Below are 20,277 nucleotides of genomic sequence, written 5' to 3'. Positions count from 1 at the left end.
AACTTTACACTTTTTGAATTTTACTTAACAATGAAGATCGAATTTTGAAAATTTTTGCAGACTTTTTGTAAGATTTTTGTCGATTTTTTTATATTTTTTTTAGAAGTAAATTTTGTAATTTATCTCCCCTTGAGGTGACGAACTTTAAACCTTCATAAAAATGTTGTCCTTAATTTTATATAATTTAAATTTTAAATTTTCCCTTAATTATTAATTTATTAAAAAGTAAATTGCCTTTTGCAATTGCATTATCCAAAAATATAATCAGCAACTGTTAAATCGCTTAGCCTAGACACAATCCATCTATACCTTAAACCGAGTTGCAACCCTTTCAAAATTTCCCACTTTTAAATGAAATACCCTTGGTGAATTTTATAATACTTTAATCTGTTTGTCATTTTATTGAAATTTATTCGCTAAACATTTTACCATATTCAAGATTTAACTACAATTTGGATTTACATTTTATAAAATGTAATATGCAGTTCGCACATGAGAATCGTATGGTTGAAAATTTAAATGTTATTTTCATTTAACATACGTATGCAAGTATGTAGGTGTGAGTTTGGTGTATGTGTGTATGTAATTTTCATCAAGTTCCTATATATGTATGTATGTATATGTATGTATATATAATCTTTACAGATATTTTATGACTCGCCTTGAAGACAAACATTTTAATCCTAAGAACTAACGGTCGACTAACAACTTACTAAGTTAAATACAATTTATTTATAGTTATAATAATTATATTCAATTTTTGCTAGAAAACTATAGGTTTATAAATTATAGCAAAATGGTGTAGGTAAAAATGCTATTTACACATACAAAAATTCGTATAAAATACGTCATAAAAAATTGTAACAATAGTTTTTTTATTAACGTAGAAAATGTACAATTATTGAATTCATTTACTTTCAGTTACTTAAATACCATGCACATTTTACTAGATATTTATTTTTGTAGGTTTAGAAGGTACAGAGATACTGACAGATTAGTTATCCTTTTTTTGTTTTATTTATTGTTTCTGTTTTTATTTTCATAATTTTTTTTTAAGGGCGTTGGTTACGGAAATGCGGGAAGAATATTTGTCTAACTGTAAATATATAGAATACGCGTATCTGACATACTTATGCTATAGAAATTGTTTAAACCAACCTATATACAGCTCTATACTAAGTATAATGTGTGTATGTAGTAGGTGGCATGCACTTGAAGCTTGTACCACGCCCACTTCTCTTACCAACTAATTTAGTGTCTTTTACGCTATATTCATTTCATTCAGAAATTATGAATTGATTTACAACTGACTAAAGAATTTAACTAACTCATTAATGTCCAGTATTTATTTCAATATTTTTCTATATATATTTATATGTTTATAGTTTATAATAGTATTTAATTTAAGTGTATGCTTTCCCACTCTTTTAATATTGTTTGGATTTACCATTAATCTAAGAAAATTATTTATTTTCATACTTATTACATGCTTGATATGTAGTTTTCATATAAGTAATTCAACTAATTCAAATCGGAAAACGGAAATGTTAATTTTCTTGTGATTCTTCTTCTTTCCTCTATTTCTGTGTTGGTCCAGTTTGAAGTCAGAATTTTATATGGGAGCTTTGTTAGAACAGAAAACCGCTTAATTTGAAAATATTTTTATAAATATAAATTTATTAAGTGGGTGCATTTCTTGGCAGTCTATAGATTGTCACAAAAACTTAAAGGAAATTCGAAAATTGTATATAAAACAGAGAAGGAGTTTAGCCGAAAACTTAATAGTATTTATACTAGTATACTTAAAGCTTATACAAAGCATAGCTAGGCCACTTATTTAACTAGAATGTAATTTATTTAAATATTATAATTTAATTTTAATATTTATTTACTTATTTTAACTTTTTTTATATGCACCAAATTAATATCGTTGCATTTTCGGCCTGAATCTATTAACTATTTTCTGGCCTATTGTACAACCTCTCTAAATATAACGCTTAGATTTAATTAGCTGGAAGTACAATTATAGGGATCGTCAGTGCGAAAGTTGGGATGATCTTCATATGGCTTTATTCCAGCTGCTTTCTTATCATCCCTTATCTTTTCAACTTGCTGCATAACACGCAGAAAGTTTCCTCCCGCCAACTTGGTTAGCTCATCGATAGTCCAACCACCTCCGAGGAGCTCGGCGAAGAGCGTTGGATACGAGGAAACATCCTCCAGGCCTTTGGGTGTGCTGTAAGATGAAAAATAGACAGGAATTAAGTAAATGTGACAGACTAGTAGATACTGTGTCAACTAGATCTACACTCTTATATTTTACATTCCTCTTTTTATTTTTAGCTTTTAGCTCAATTCACTACAGGGTATCCAAACTAACTAATTGAGTTGCTAAAATTGCGTTGATTATTGCTAAAATTCCCTTCTATTATATTATATGCACATACCGAACTTTGTGCACAATTAAAATTTGATTTTGTCTTTATTTAAAAAGGAAAAGGCAAACCAAAGCCAACATTTGGAATGTGCCCGTATGGATAATGAAGCAACACCAACAAAAAGCAAGAAATTTATGTAAGTCACAACCACAAAATACACAAATAAATAAACAACAAGCAAAACAATGCCGAATAAATAATAAATTTATATTTCTGGCCCCATTTGAAAGGAAGTACAAATAAATAATAATTTACTTTTGTGTGTGCTGCAACGTTTAGGCAACGGTTTAAATGACATGGAAATATTATATAATATTTATGCGTGTATTGAAAGGAGCATACAGGGTGCTCTGACATTCTTATAAACAGTTTTACAGTTCTCATTAAATTATAATTCAAATCAAAATGATATTTTAATTGAAGAATTATTTGAGCAACAAATATTTATAAACTTGAATAATCATTTTTTAAAAATAACAAAAAAAGGGAATCCTGTTAAGTTTCTTCTGACTTAACTACTAAATTATGTGGCATCCTGTGTATAAGGTCATTTTATTGGAATAAAATATATTTCAAGTATGCTTGAAAAAGCCATAACAAACACAATTCATGTCATTTGCCCTTCCTTTGTAATTTCTGGTCACTCTCCTGTTCTTCTTTTGCTGTTGTTGTTGTTGTCGACGTTGTTAAATTAGTTGGGATTCGTTTTGCGGCATACCCTATGTGTATACATAAGGATATACTCATATATATTTTAGTATTTCTCGAATGGCATTTCAACATTGTTTTGTGTAAATTAATATTGGTCATTTGTGGCTGCGGTTCGGCACTTTAAATTCATTTTGCATTTCACATTTCACATTACAAATTTATCACAAATAAGCACCAATTAATAGGAAATTAACAACACCAAATTTTTGGTTTTGGTGCAAAAGAATAAATACCCTGCAAGTGATGTGAATGGAATGGAAGGTCTAATAAATATACCATATAGTATTGCTATGGGTATATCAATCAAATTATAAAGTTAAATATTAATTCATTAACATTTTATTGGAATAATATCATATATTCACAATTAGAAAATTCAGAAAGATTCAGAAACTACTAAACAAAATCATCACAGGCTGATTTTGTCACAAGATTAATGAAAAGTATTGCAAACTTCATTGACGGAATCTGATTACAAATTGGTTACAAGAACTAAGTGAATGTGTTAGGTGTCACTGAAATACCAAAAAATGCAATTGCTGCCATAACAACGACAACAACAAATGAATTTGTCTCTCGTTTAATGCATTGAATGTCAGTCAATGCTGAAAATTGGCTGGGGGAACAGGAAAAATGCCATTTGAAATTTTGTAATTTCATAGAATTTTAGATTATTTATTGTGTCGATGTCACCAGGCCTCTCTGTGAGTGTGTGTGTGTGATAGAGTGTGTTAGTACATGACTGGGAAAGTGGCCTATAAATATTCATAAGCTCAATTTCGGTTAGGTGTGTGTGTTTTTGTTTTCCAACGCATTGCGAACCAACAAAATGAAGTTCGTTTCGTTGGAAAATTGATTTACATGAAAACTGATGTTGAAATTGTTCATATGCACATGTAAAAGTTATAGCAGAACAACACAAAGTGGGGTTTGTTATTGCTACATAAATGTGGCATGTAGCAGAAATATTTAATTGAAAAACACACAACAAATGGACAGCTTCCTCTTTCCCTACAACAACCATAACGAACAGAACTTTTCTCTATCAAATTTCGAGTCTGGCTCAATGTTTGTTTTTATTGTGCCCTCGATGACATGCAATGACACGGAATCATAATAATGAAAGTAATTATAATGTTAATAATGATGATGCAGAAGGACGAGCACATATCAGAGCCAATTGAACTTAAACTATAAATTAAGCACAGCTTTAAATTTGTAATGAAATGTTGTACTAGAAAATTGTATATATTTTGTAAAATATTTTGTAAATTCTAGCACCTTATAGGTATATCATTACTCTAAATTCTAGAGTCTCGAAATATGCTCTTTACTATTAAATGAATAACAGTACATTTTACTAACAATTGTCATAGCTTTGTCAAATCTGGACCGGTTTCCTTGAGGAATGTTATATTATTAATTTTCCGCCTATTTTTATACCCTGAGCCCATTAAAAATGACAAAGAAGAGTAAAATGTGTTTGGTATATATATAAATCCCTCCGTCTGTCTGTCCGTCAGTCTGTTTGATCGAGTCGATCTCAGAGACCATAAGAGCTAGTGACTTCAAACTTGGTATGTAGGTTCCTGGATACCGTAAGCAGATCAAGTTTTTTTTTTTTTTGGATCGGACCTTTATAAAATATAGCTGCCATAGGAACGATAGATTGAAAATTAAGCTTTAGTATGAAAAACTTCGTGGTTTTTTGAGATATCTCCACCAATCTGACACAATATGCATCTGGGCTGGTATTATACATCCTGCCTAAATTTGGTTCAAATCGGACCACTATATCATATAGCTGCCATAATGACGCTCAGTCGAAAATCAAGTTTTAGTATAAAAAAGTTGTTTGTTTTTTGACCAAGACCCGCTAGTTCAATTCTGCATAAGATTTGCAGCTTCAGAAAAAATTCTTTATGAATTGATAAATAATGAGAAGTTTAATACTGAGTAGCTAAGACCGTGAAGACAATTGTAATTATGCTGCTGAAAAGAGAATTTGGAGCTGCTTCAATGTTGCCCTAGGAGAAAGCATAATGATTGCTTCACTTGCTTTTTCCCTCCCCCCTTCCCAACTGCCTACCCCCACCCCTTTTGCAAATCAATGGCCATAACGAGCGACAATATGAATCGCCACCCACAATATGCCAATGTTAAGCCGCAGTACTTAAATAGAATCAATTAATAACTTAAAAAGCACCTGGACAGAGACCGAGATAGGGACAGAGAGAGAGAGAGAGAGAGAGAGTGAGAGCAACTCCAGTTACCGTTATAATCAAAGGTGGAATGTTGGTGGGGTTGGGGGGAGGCTGTAAACCGTTGAGCCCTTGTGGCCGAGGAAAATGCGCATTTAAGTGAAATAAATGACTTAAACTTACTAATTAATGCCGTCGTAGCCGGCGCCGAGACCAACGTGATCGATGCCAGCGACTCGCTTAATGTGATTAATATGCGCTGTATATATTCAAATACGTCAGTGTGTGTGTGTGTGTGTGTGTGTGTTGAAGTCGTTTGCATTTGTTGTTGGTCAGCAGGATATCGAATGACAGGGTTCATCGTCATTTCCAGCGATGTTGTTGTTGTCGTCAAGTTCATTAAGGACCATTGTTAAGTGAGCGCAATGTGGTTTTGGTTGATGTTGTCGTCGTTGTTGTTGTTGTTGTTGTTGTTACCATCATCGCCATAAGCCATCGTTATTAAAATTTTCCAAATTCGAAATGTGTCCAGGCGAAGACAATGACATGAAAAGAGGAGAAGAGAAAGAGAGTAGACATCAAATCACGTGGCATTAGACAAATGCACAATAAAAAAGACCAAAAATATGAATATCAAATTTAAGCATTGTAAACTCAAAGTTCAGATACTCTACTATATAAATGCCCAACACTTTTAATTTCTCAACATTATAAAATGTTCAAAATTTTAGTAAAAACTGTAAATAAATCTCAAATTCCTACATAAGTGAATTTCAATTGTTTAAGATTAAAAGTATAATGTCCAAGCTTTAAATTGATTATTTTTTATTAACATTATCAAAAATTCTATAGCTGTTAGATTTGAACAAAAATAATTAATAACATTTCGATAATTTCCTTCTTTTGTTAACAGGTCGATATGGGATGATAATCTTAAAGAATACTAGAGTTTCATATGCTCTGATATAGCAGTTGTACCTTCGAATAAGAGTATAAGAAACTGAATTGTGTGAAAACCAGCGAAACAGGAAGTGATTACGTCCGTCATTTTGATGGCACGTCAAAAGCAATGTGGGCAAAAAGAAAAGCTGGCTCAACAAGCTGAGAGGCAATAATGAGCTAGCTGAAACAATAGACATGCAGTCAGTCTGTCAGACAGTCAGTCAGAGTGTCGACAGAAATGACAGTGGTGCCACAAAGACCGCAGAAAATCAGTGGCGTTGATTGATTTCGATGTGACGAGCAAATTTAAAAGAACTGCAGCAAAAAGTATGAAATTTGATGCTTAATGAAATATTTTACATCTATAGATTGTAAATGAATATTAACAAATTTAAAGCAATTAATTATGGTTATAAAGTGAATAAGTACAAGTGCCACTTACCGACTGCATCCTGTACAGTTGAATTGTCGCTGCATGACAAGAACTTTGAGTAAAAGTTGACCATGACGAGGCCACCATTTTTGGCCAGCGATTGCAGGATATCATCCTGGACATTTCGACTTGTATTGCACAGCTCGTATGCGGAGGAGTGGGAGAATATAACGGGTGCCTCACTCACCTCCAGGGCATCCCGCATGGTCCCCTTGGAGACGTGTGACAAATCCACCATCATGCCCAGTCGATTCATCTCGCGTATGATTGTCTGCAAACAGAAAGAGAAACAGAAAGACAGTGAGAAAGAGAAGGCATGAGCGAAAAGTTCGTTAGTCAGCGATTAAAGCTTGGACCGAGTAGTGTGGTCTTAAATGGATTTCGTATCAAAATGCCAGTGCCATAAACTAAGCCCATGTCATAAAACATAAGTAATGAGCATTGAGTGGAGAAGCTGATCGACTGCAGGAACAAAAACAAAAAGGACATCCAAACAGTTTCATTATGCATGTACTTTTATTTAACCTTTGACTGTCACGATGCCTCCAAGTAAATTGATATTGCTTTCAGAGGGAATGTGTGTGTGTGTGTGTATTGTGCGTGTATTTAACTCTCTTTGTCTCGCTGTAATTTGTATTTATGCGCGGATTTATGGTTGTGGTTGTGCGTGTGTGGGTGTGTGTGTGTGTGTCTGAAAGACTTACATAATAACTAATCTGATGCAAGTTTGTATAGATATATATCGTAACAAATATTATGAGCAAATTAATTACACTGCGAGAGATTAATTTAAGCAATGTGATTAGCTGCTCAATACAGACAGTAAGATACATTTAAGGACATTGAAATAGTTGTAAACTAATCTTCAAAGATTATGTCAAGGTAGCTACAGCTAAAATTTACATAAGTGAAGTAACATAGCTCTTTAACAGCAAAGTAACAGAATTTATGTTAAAGAAAACAACAAGCTATGAGCAGCGAGTAACAGAGAAATATTAACAGAGAAATGTTAACAGCAAATTAACAGCAACTGTTGTGCCCATTTTGTGACATTTAGGATCAATTAGTATCAATTATAGTTTTCAGATTTGTTTCCAACTGTATTTAAAATTGTGAAAAGTAGCTTAAAATTAATTTAATATTTTTAGCTAAGCAGTTATTCCATTTTATTTTATTTTTTTCTAATTTATTTTTATTTATTTACACGAATGTTATGAATTCGTATTTATATGAATACAACAGCTTCGAGTGGAGTTTGTCAGTGTATTTAATGGGCGATGCCATTTCGCAGATAATTTTTAATTGCAGTTTGCGCCATATAGACGACATAATACTCGTACATATAAATATACAGTCAATTACCAGGGCTGGAGACGGCGTGTCGAGTGTGTTTATTTGTTGGCACAGCAAGGCGGTTGTTGGCCTTAAATTAGCTAACAAATTGCAGTTGGCCGAAATGCTCAATTGCCATGAGGTCGATGCCGATGTCTGTGGACGTAAAGGGCGTGGCATTAAAGCCGACCGTAAACAGAACCAAAACTAATTGGAATCATGTGACTGTGTCTCTGTATTTGCGTATTTGTTCCAGAAATGTGTATTAAATGCTTATTGTCGCCTAATTACGCACACATAGACACGAAATGGCAAATTGGGCGGGGTGGCTTAAGGGCTGCTGCTGAACGATGGGGGCGTGGTCGAGTGGAGTCCGTTGGCCATTAAATCTTAATTAACGGTGCACACAAAACGGCTTATGCAACTGTCAGTACATGTGTTTGTATGTGTGTGTGTATATGTGTGTGTGTGACTGTGTGTGTTCAATGAACTGTTTACATTACTGGCAACAGTAAATTAAAATTGCCAAATTATTTGGTGATTAATTGCTAGAGCCAAATAATTTGCCAAACGTTATTTATATTTATGATATTTAATATGCCGAATGTGCAATTAATTCCATGCCTCGCGGCATAATTTGCATATAATTTAACAACAATGACTGCAATCAATACAATTGCCATATAAATGTAAAATTATATTCATTTTTATATTTACATATTTATAGATTGCATTTAATTTCTTTTTTATTTAATTGCACTTTTAATTTGTCCTATTACAGTGCAACGTTGCGTATACTTAATATGCGTAGCAATGCCAATCAAAGGTATTAAAAAGAAACTTTTTAATTGCCGATTGCTCTTCAGATACATATATGTATAGTTGCTATATGCGATAAATTCGATAGTTTGAAGTATCTGATTTGCAGCTGCATTGTTACCAAGCTTGTTGGCCACGTTATTAAGCCAGATACAAAGCATTTAAATTGCTAAAGGGCAAATAATGCGTTATGAGTGGCAGAACAATGTGAGCCACAGGATCTGTTCCCGACTGAGTGACAGGCAAATTGAGGAGCAACTTTCCACAATGCTCATTAATGTCAGGTTCCTCTCTTGCGGGGTAGAGTAATCCGTTTTGTATCAATATGACTGTCAGCGGGTGGTGGCAATATCCACATCCATGATGGCGTCACAATCAGCTTGTGTCATGGACACACAAAACGTGGACGGTGGTCATCCTTCCATCAGTTGACGCTGTCCATTTATTGCTGCTGTGGTCCTTTGTTAGCCATTTCAATGGCTTTCTCTACATCCCAGACTAGAAATCTTCTTATTAATTTTTACAGTATATTGGTAGTGGTTTTATTGCTTCAATTATTTTGTGTAGATTACTTACGATTGCAATTTTAGTGTATGACGCTAATTAAATTCAAATTGTTTGACTGCCCAAAAAAATCATTTAAAAATTGTAATATCCAATTAGTGAAACTCTCTGGCACAAATGCACATTTATTTTGGCACAGATTTGTTTCAAACATAATCGCAGCGATAACAATAAATCCCACGTCCAATTGCAAATTGAATTTAGTTTGCTGAAAATTAATTTAAATTTGTTTTAATCTGTCCAAAAAATGCAAAAACAGTGGAAAATAAATAAACTGCCAGAGGCCCAACAAATGCCAAGTTTTAGGCCATCAGACGAGTTGGCCCACATTGTAAAAAAGAGAAGGAGAAAGTGGTGGAGTGAGAGAGTGTGATAAAGAGGTTGGAGGTGGGGGGATCGAAGCTTATGCACGTGATGGCATTAACAAAAACTCATTAAAAACTATAAATTGAAATAAACTAAAATGCATATACATTTATGTATATTTGATATACTTATAAATGGACGACTGCATTTTACAATTTCGCGACAATATGCGAAAAATGTGGACGAGTGGAAAAGTGAAAAAGTGGAAAAGCTGCAAGCTCTGACAGGCACAAGCGAAGCATCACTATTACGAATATAACTAAAAAGCTTTTAATTCATTCATTTGCATTCAAATATTGAAAACTTTATAAAAGGATGCAATAAAAAATTATTTATTTATATTTTATTTAATTGGAGTTCATATGCTTTGTAGTTTGTTTATAATACATTTGCATTTGAAAATTTATAAGCAGATATTTTTAACTAATGTATTTGTCTATAAAGAATATTTATTTTAAAGAACATTTGTTTCTTTTTGTTAAATACGTTTTACGAAAGTTTGCATTCAAATATTGAAAACTTTATAAAAGGATGCAATAAAAAATTATTTATTTATATTTTATTTAATTGGAGTTCGTATGCTTTGTAGTTTGTTTATAATACATTTGCATTTGAAAATTTATAAGCAGATATTTTTAACTAATGTATTTGCCTATAAAGAATACTTATTTTAAAGAATATTTGTTTCTTTTTGTTAAATACGTTTTACGAAAGTTTATGCTGAGCTCAAATCGCTGGATAAATTTAACATTTCAACTATAAGTATATCGCTTTTTTAGCTAATACACAGTACATATTTAAAATATGTGGATATTTACAGGGAACAATACCCATGCCGCCAGTTAATCTTGGGCTGCTGTCGCCTAAGCGGGGACTTTTCAATTTACAAATAACATTTTCATTGTCGGCAAGTTGGTTTCGCATTTTGCAAAAATATTAAGAATAATGGGAGAGAGTGGGAGATGGAGGGAGGTAGGAGGAGGAGGAGTTGTTATCTATCAAGTGCTTACACAGCATCCAAGATATACATGCCCAATGCGGATTCCCCTTCAGCAATGACCTAATAAATCCGTTTTATGTCTTGCCTTGGCGCCGCCTTTCGACTGCCCGGAAATGCCAGTGGCTTCGAATCCGACTCCAACTCCGACTCCGAGGCCAGCTTCGTTCTCAGTCTGCTCCCACGCGATTCATATTCAAATTCAAATAGTGGGCGTGGTCGTGAGCCGTCATTTATTGACTGCGCCATTAGCTGCACTAATGATCCATTCAGGCGCAACTGGAGCAGGAAAAGAAAGCCAAGGCGACCTCATATTCAAATTCACAGAGGCTGAGACTGAAACCAGTTCCAGACACGCACACAAACACAAACACAAACACATTGGCATTGTCAATATACTTAATGGATTTTCAAATATTTAAACAGACCGACAACCGACAACTGACAACCGACAACCGACAACCCTGAGGTTGCCTGCTCCATTTGCTCCTCACTGAGACTCCTCAGTCAGAGTCTATTGCTGTCAGACTTATTGAATGCCCTGCCACTTCGTTCTCAGTCAGAATTTCAGCTGTTAGCCAAAATGCATTCGGCACATTTACGCATTTTATAAATACAAATAAATCAAATGTTGTTTGTGTGGTTTCTACTTACTCTTAGTTCAATTTCTAACTGGCCTAATCAAATAAATTAAATGGGTATCTATGTGAATAGTTGAGTTGATTGATGTTACATTTAGGATGAAATAGTTAGTACTTGTCACAAAAATTAAATTAAGATATCAGAGACTATTGCATGTATCTCTCACATGTCAGTGCTAAAAGGTAGTTTTAAAATTTTATAAAACCACTACTATTAATATTTAACATATTTCAATATCAATAACAGTCTGCGACAAATATAATTTGTTTCTTAGAGGATAACTGCTTCTCAATCAATCTTCTTGAAACCAAACTCTATTTCAAAATTGTTGTTTACCTGCATGACAAACAAATTTGTGTATTTGGTTTCAATAAATCGATAAGCATTACTTTAACTGTTATCAGTTTCACTTAATGTGGTAAAACTGTTTGATTATTAATGAAGTTTGTAAATTTTAGATAGCGAATGATTGCAACAGTTCAAAAATCAAGCAAATAGAAAAAACCACTGTGATTATTTCCATTGGGTAAAATAAGACGTGTTTATTTTAGAGATAACAGCTGGCTTCAGTTACAGTTACAGCTACAGTTACAGCTAACAAGTGATGCCTTCTGGCCTGGCTGGGAATAGCATTGATTAGCAATCAGAGAGATATACGACTTGCAGCTAACGCCAACTATTTACCTAAGCTCAATTGCAGGGCAGACAACAAGTGCACTTGATTGTAACTGTTAACTTATGGTACGAGTATAGCCATACTTGCACTCATACTCATACATGCACTACAACCTTCACACTTACATTCGCACTTACACTTTGAAGACGAGGTTGCAACTTGCCAAGTTGCACGCAACGCATTGCGCGCTTCAAATAGCACAAAAAATGTTTCCCTATTACCCTTACCATTTCACTTCAACTTCTTCTTCTCTTCCTCTTCCCGTTCCGTGCTGATGTCTGTCAGAGTCTATAATTGAAGCTCTTAGTTGTCGGAACGGATGAGAAGCAGCGAAGGCAGCAGAACTGACAGGGAAGAGCAGCGCGGAAAGCAACAATCAAATAGCAGGGAAAACTGCAACTGAAATTACAACCCAGGGCATTTGCCAAGAAGGTACAAGAGAGGAAGAGAGGAAGAGAGGGAGAGAGAAAGGGAGAGCTGCAGCTGAAACTGCAGTGGCAGCTGCAATTGCCTGAAATAAGATATAAGAGCCATGATATAGTCGAGAGCCAAGCAAGCAAAGTAAAAGTAACCCACGCAAAATATGTGAGCACAGTGTACACTGTACACTGCAAAATGTTGCTATAAACTACTTCTAGCCAGGTGAAATTAATTGGAAAAATATTTCAGCTATTTAAGTTGCTTTCACGATTCATGAATTCCTCTTTGCCAGCAACTAAAGAAACTTAATTACGTGTATGCAAAGACTTGGCCAAATTAAACTTGTTTCAGTCAATAATCGCTTCAACTTTACCCCACCGACAAAGAATGAGACACAACTCGTAGTAAATTATGTATACGCAATGTGTAACACGCGCTCAGCAAGCTGTGACATGTTTCTTGGTCAAAACAGCTGACAGTCAGTGGCCACACCTAACAGTATCAGCTTTCTGGCATCAACTTCCTGTTGCTGTTGCTATAAGTAAACGACAGTTGACACTTCCGCCGACGCAGTTGCTGACGAAAATGCCCGAAACTTAATTCACTTTGTTAACAAGCTGACACAAGAGACAGTGCGACATAATTTATAAATAATCTTAGAAAACTTGACCGAGGGGATCTTTAGAAACACCCTACACTATCATACAATCAGGCTTTAATTATATTTAGCACATACTGAGAATTTAAATGAAACCGAAATAAAAACTATATCACAATAATTTATACGTAATAAAATATAAATTGAATTTTAATAGACTTTTCTCTTTCATTTCAAATGCTGTGACTTTTCGTCGTGTCACGTACGCATCTCTAGCTCATAGATGAATCAGAGGACATGCAATATTTTTGAAGGAAATTAAATTTCCTGCTTGATTTATGTGATAGTCCAAGTTATATAACTGAAATTGTAGTATTGACGAGTATAATATTCGAATAGAATAGAATCTCTGACCACAAATGATAAGCAGCTGTTGGCACATTGCGTATACGCCAAGTGCTACACGCTGAGCGTTAGTTAATGCATTTTTCAACTGAAAGTGACTTCGATTAGCTTGCTAAAAAATTCATTAAAAACTTTTAGCGAAGCGACAGGCAAACAGACAGGTAGGGACCAAGAGGCTTCCGTAAGCAGCCAAGCTGAATATTTTATAAACTGTCGTTAGTGTGCATGATGCCACGCCTCCTTTCCGCCCACTGAGAGCTGGCTTAGCACACGGTCTTTTGCCAGGTCATACAATTTGTTGCAAACGGAAAAGCAAAAAATAACGTGCTGTGAAAAAAATGAAAATCTCTCTCTCTTTCGTACAAGTTGCGACTGAGACTGGAAAATGGCTGCAACAACAACAAGAGTTGATGGCGACGTCTGCGCCCGCAGGGAGCTTCTGCAACAATAACAACAACAGCAATAACATCAACAACAACAACAAAGAAGAGACAGAGAGACAGCTACGTGTGCCTTGCCTCAGCTTGGCCAAGATAGATGGCCAAATATAAAGTGGGAGGTCAGACAGTTGCAATTGTCAGGCAGGTGGCATGTGGCATGTGGCAGGTAGCCGCTGCAAAACTTTGTGCCACGTTACAAAATTACCAATGTGGAAATCAATTTCATCAATTTTCGCTGCTCCCATTGGACGCACTGGTGAGTTTCCTCCATTAGATTAAAGACGAGGAAAGCTGCTTGCTTGACGGTTTGACTTCAGATAAAGAATAAAGAGATAAAGAATTCGAACAAGAAATTTAAAGTTGAGAACTTCAATTGAAGAGATTAAGAATCATAAGTTGTGATAGAATCTCTATAGGTTGAAAAATTTCTAAACGAAATAAGGTATGGCTTATTTGGATTAAATTTCCATTTCTATTTGCGTCTCTATCGTGAGCATGTGGAATAAGAAAAAGGGTTTTTAATTATTTTTGTTAATACAAATTCCAATAACATTTTGCGAAATCTGTAAATTGCTTCATTAATATACGAGCATATCTTTTATTAAATACATTTCTGATTTCCATTGCCAGTCAATCCACAGAGTCTCGCTAATCTAATATGGTACTAAAAGCACGAGGATCCGAAAGGAAGCGAAAGGATCCGAACGAATTGTTAAATGGATATTGGAGTGTTGCTTGGGAAAACATCAAACAAAAATACATGGGAAAAGGCTCGAATTGTGTCTTAAGCTTGACTCAACATGCATTAGCAACACGCAGCACAGTCTCTGTGGCATGTATGGAAGGGGTAAAGTGAGGGGGAAAAACATCAAGCCGCTTTACTGTCTTTGTTGTTACATCGTTGAATACTACGTTTCTGTTTTTTGTTTGTATTGCGAAAGGCGAATACAAAAGCCGTTACACATGTGTCAAGATAATAACCTTTCCTTTGCCGCAGTCGATGCTACAGTTCGCTGTCCCAATCCCAGTTGCGATCCCAATCCCCAATCCCCAATCCCCAGTCCCCAATAGTCAACAGGCTCAGGCTGAGCTTCAATCTCAGTCTGCCATGTCTGACGACAGGTGCGCAAAATTTCCAGTTGAATCTCGGCCAGCTTTAGGCCAGTGTCACATTTTTAGCCCTTTCATACGTGCCCAGACAATGGCAAAAAGGTCAACACCATTTGGGCATTAGCCCAGGTAGAATGGGGAGGCCACTTTGGGGTCGTTCTGTGTGCCAGTTGCCATTGCTGAGACGGAGACAGAGACTGAGAACGACACAGAGAGAGAGAGAGAGAGAGAGAGAGAGAGAAAGAGAGTCAGAGTTTGTGTAGATTTGCCCCTCCATGGCTTTGAGTCTTGTTGCTGGGCAGCCGAAAGCTGTGCAAATAGCATTTAAATCCCAGGTATTCTTTGGCCTCGCTTAGTTCAGTTCAGTTCAGTTCAGTCAGCTAACATTTAGCTTGTTAGATATTTGAGTAGGCTGAGGTTAGACAATGCTTTATAAATAGAAAACCAAATGGAATAGGCTTGTAAGCCAGTTCAAATTAACAACGAAATCAGCGCACTACAAGTAAGAAATCTATAGTCGCGATCCCGACTTTAGGATACCCTTTATTCAATATACATTGTTAGCAGATACCGTTAAGTTTCATTTTAAGCAACGGAAACAAATTCGTAACTAGAATATATTATAATACCGATGCGAATCGAAACAGATAACGAAGCCGTTGTAGAACCTTTAACCAAAAAAAGGGTTGCGTACCAAAACCGACATTTTTAAATTCAGTGTGTTGCTTGAAACTTAAACAGTCATACATTTAATCTATGAAATATTGCAAAAAAAAGACTCATTATACCCGTTACTTAAAAAAAGGTAAAGGGAATATTTTCTTCGTCGAAATGTATGTAACTGGGAGAAGGAGGCATCTCCATAAAGTATATATATTCTTGATCAGCATCAACAGCCGAGTCGATATAGCCATGTGTGTCTGTCCGTCCGCCCGTCTGTCCGTTTGTCCGTCTGTCTGTCTGTCTGTCTGTATGAACAAAAGGATCTCAGAGACTATAAAAGGTAGAACAACCAAATTTGCGAAAAACCCAGAGTTATTAAGATAAAACGATTTTTATGGAAATTAACATTATCTATATCGGAGTATAAAGTATATATACATTATGTTTCCATCTTCCTGTTACATACGATACATTGAAACTACTACAAAATACCCTTTTGCTTTACAAGTACGGGGAATAAAATTCAACCGAATATACGCTTTCAACTTTGAAGTTTCTCTATGAAGAATAATAAACTCGTTGTGGCTCAAATTATTGAAGCTCTAGAACCTGTTGCCACTGTCATCATGAAAACCCATCCTCTCTTTCTCTCTCTTTATATTTCTCTCTCTATATATATCTATCTCTATATATTTCTCTCTCTATATATTTCTCTCTCTCGCGAGCAACCCGTCCCTTCATGAGTGTGCTCTTTTTCTCTCGTGTACCCGACACCGTCAAAGGTTAAGCCACGGTGGGCAATAAACACAATTTACATATCATGGATCAAATACTAACCAAGCCTAGTTGTTGGCACTATACTTTTTTTCCCCATACAGTTTAGGTAGGTAGGGCGACGTTTTCCGAGTTGGAAAAACAACACGTTTCTACATACATATGCATAAATTTTACGCACAACTGAATTTCTATGCTGACTCTGATGTATGTGTGTCTCTGGGCGTATCTCTGTGAGTATGAGTATATGTGTGTATGTGTATGTGCCGTTGTATGCTGCTTAATTTTTGGTGTTAGCGCTGGGCGGTGTATGCAACGATTTGGATGCGGAAATCTGCACAAAAGAGGAGAAAAACCAACCGCAAGGGGGAAGGATAGGAAAGTATTCAGAAGGGGGAGTAAAGGTAAAGGGGTGGAGGAGGGGCTTTCAGCGACAGTCAAACTGACAGGCTGACAGACGTCGCTGGGCGTGCAAAATTCTGAAATGCCATCATTAATCTTTATTTGCGCGAACAACGAACGCGTGAATAATTTAGCTACCTAATAATAAATCATTGCAGCCTCTGCATTAGTTGACTGTCGCTCATATGTATACATATGAACATACATACATATGTGTGTGTGTGTGTGTGACTTGGACTCTATTTATCTCCCAACGGAAGTGCCGAGTAACATGCTTAAATGCTTATCAAATTTAATGCGCTTTTACCTCTTACTCCCAACCTGATGAGCATTAATTAATTGCTAGGTTACAATGGAGAAAGCCTACGACATGTTATAGCGAGCAGAACATCTTAAAGCCCTTCTCATTCCTGCTTTAAGCATATATATTTATCTAATTATTGTTGATGGCAAACACGTTGGCGAAACTGTTGTCTGTTTGGCTGCCTTGGTATAGAACATTCAATTAATATGAAAATGTACAAAATATAATTTTCAGAAATGAGTCACTCTTGAGCAAACATTGCTCACAGAAAAGAATGTGTTTTCAAAAGTGATTATTTAAAGTAAAAGCTTAAATGTATAATTTATTAAATACACAAGCAGATTTGCCCAAAAAGTATGCTACACGTTTGCAAAAAATTTCTGACCACGCGACGTATACATTATATACAGTAACATACGGGTTAGATAGTTAAACGTGGTTGACGTGGTTTTTTTTACTCTGCTTTTGCTTCTGATTTAATTACGAATAAGCTTTAGCATTCACATTTTTGCACTTAACCAACAATCAAGCCACAATCAACAGACATTTTCATACAGAAAATGTGCAGGGCATTTTTGATTACAGTCCGAATACAACAATGTGCTAAATAAGTCAAAATAAACTAAAATTAAATGCGAAAAATGTTTTGGTCACAAGACAATTTTGTGTTGTGTCTGTTGGACCTGGAAATTTATTTCATCTGCTGAATAGGAATTTTAATTAAACTATGCAACTGTCAGACAAATTATTGCTTAAAATTCCCAAGCTACTAGGTGAACAAGATGCCTCTACCAGCTTACCTGGCCGGCAGAGTCCCAAATTGAGGCAAATGTTTGGCACTTGCCGTCATTGAAAATGTGTCAGTTAGAAAATGCAATAAAATATTCAAATGCACAATCAATAAACGACACGAAAACTTGCTATACAGCAATTTGGACTGTTCCCGCCTGCAGGACATTTACTCGGTTTCAGTTTTGGCATTTATTCTTCCATTTTATACCCTCCAATAAACCTACTGGTGACGTGTATTGCTGAATTGTCACAGTAATAATTAATGAATTTAAGAATTTAAAATTTTTCACTTTATGTATTATTTCAATTAAATTAAAAAAGACTTGAACATTTTTAAGTCATCTATATTTATAAGGAACTTATATATATAAAGAAATCTCTAAAATTTTTCTAAGCTATAAGTCTATTGTAAATAATAATGTATTATATAAAATAATGTATTATATTTGCTTAATAAATTTCAAACTATTTAAGTCATAGGATATTGTATGGTCGTGCACACTTCTTATTTTATTTCAATACATTTATTTTGTATTTTTAAATGTTTATCTGGCATGCTTGCAGCTTGTTGCAGTTGCATTGCGGTCAATTGCAGTGTCAAACTTGCAAATATTTTCAATTAAATGTGTTTACCATTTCCCTTCCCTCTCACCTTTCTCTGCCCCGTTCAAGCTATTGCTTTTTCTTTCTCTGCTGCATTTCGATTTTACTGCACTTTTGACTCGATTTAATTGTGTATGCAGAATATGTATCTGCCACATACAAAATGGTGGGCGTCAATTTGCACCGATAAAGTTAAAATGCTGACATTTTTTGGTTCTGCATAACAAAAAAGGAATCATGTTGTAATTCCCATAGTTTAATGCAATGCTTACTCTGAGGTGTGCATTTAAATTGCTATTCTCACTTTACAGTATTAAATAAAATTTAAGCTATTCGCATAGTTAACAAGTCTTTGTGAATAATACAATTTTGGAACGGTCAAGTATTATTTTTGTTATTCTATATAAAAATGTATACAAATCAGTCTTAAAGCTTCCTAAAGCTTCATTATTTCAATCTATTTTAAACTTTGTAAATGTAAATCTGTATGTTGTATGTGTGTGAACACCCTTAGAAGAAATCTGACTGGCTGCAGATACCTGAGTCACACACATAATTAACTATTCTGAGCTTTGTTGGAGTTGGTAGCTATAAGGATATCACATATCAAACACTAATTATTTTAATTGAACATTCTCTTCGGCTTCATCATTATCATTGTATAAATATATTACCATTTAGATAAGGCCCATCAATTGAGGTAACGATATATTAGCAGAAGGAAGAGTGGAGTGTCGTATCTATTGTTAAATAATATGCATAAATGCTATTAAATTATTTCTGTTAAATTGATATTTGCCTATTGGAGTCTCTTATAGTCTGTATTATTAAGGGTTTAGGTAGACATGGAGGAGGCAAGGGGAGAGTAGTTCAAGTGTGGTCAGTTTATGATCTCGGTTGCTCTGTATGGACCAGGGACAACAGAATTAGCATATATTGTGAAAACGGAAATTTAATTAGGTAGAAATGATATTTAGAATTTTGAGACCAGAATAATTCTCTCTCTACTGGAGATAATGTTAATAGAGTTGTGAATCCGACTGGCAGAAATTGAAAGAGACTGCTCAACGGTGTGTTGAATGCTTTAAAAATATTCTGCAGAGATTGTTGTTGAAAACTAAATTATCATAAAACAAATCTTAGTAATTTAGAATATTTTTTAACATTATACTTTGACTAAACAATTCCACAAAAATAAAAATACAATAAAAATGAAACATACGTGTAAAATATTGATATTGATTGAAATATTTGATATGCCTTTGCCGTATTAAATGTTCTTGCAATTATTTGGTCTTTAATTAATTATTCAAAGTAGATTTTATTACCTACATTTGGTTTGCTGTTGTCATGCATACGTATAATTTATGCCGAATATTTGGACAAATAATTGTAAATCAACAATTATAATCAAATATTTATTGATTCGACTAATGGCATATGCTACTGACAATGCGCAAGCTGCAGCAGTAACTACAACAATATCTGCCAACTAATTATGTAATGCAATTGCAAAGCACCACGCACCACACACACACACACACACACACGTGCACCACAGCATGCCACCACAAAACATGGCGGCTTCAAATTTGCAGCTGTAGCCAGCAGCGCATAATTTAATTATAAACCTATTGTTTTTTTT

General features: G+C 34.9%; 1 protein-coding gene across 1 annotated transcript in view; it reads right to left on the bottom strand.

Moving 5' to 3' along the window:
• Positions 1-1,902: 1,902 nt before the first annotated feature.
• LOC117779976 overlaps positions 1,903-20,277 on the bottom strand; it is a 59,010-nt gene continuing 40,635 nt past the window's right edge. The window contains exons 9-11 of the mRNA XM_034616335.1: positions 6,735-6,996; positions 5,534-5,609; positions 1,903-2,236 (exon numbers count right to left, since the gene is read on the bottom strand). Of these exons, the coding sequence (XP_034472226.1) occupies positions 2,008-2,236; positions 5,534-5,609; positions 6,735-6,996 (567 nt within the window). The 3' untranslated portion in view covers positions 1,903-2,007. The remainder of the gene's footprint in view (positions 2,237-5,533; positions 5,610-6,734; positions 6,997-20,277) is intronic.

The sequence above is a fragment of the Drosophila innubila genome, assembly GCF_004354385.1.
Source record: "Drosophila innubila isolate TH190305 chromosome 2L unlocalized genomic scaffold, UK_Dinn_1.0 4_B_2L, whole genome shotgun sequence".
In the NCBI taxonomy this organism is placed as follows: domain Eukaryota; kingdom Metazoa; phylum Arthropoda; class Insecta; order Diptera; family Drosophilidae; genus Drosophila; species Drosophila innubila.
Note: the sequence above shows the minus strand (reverse complement) of the source record. Positions and strands in the feature narration are given on the sequence as shown.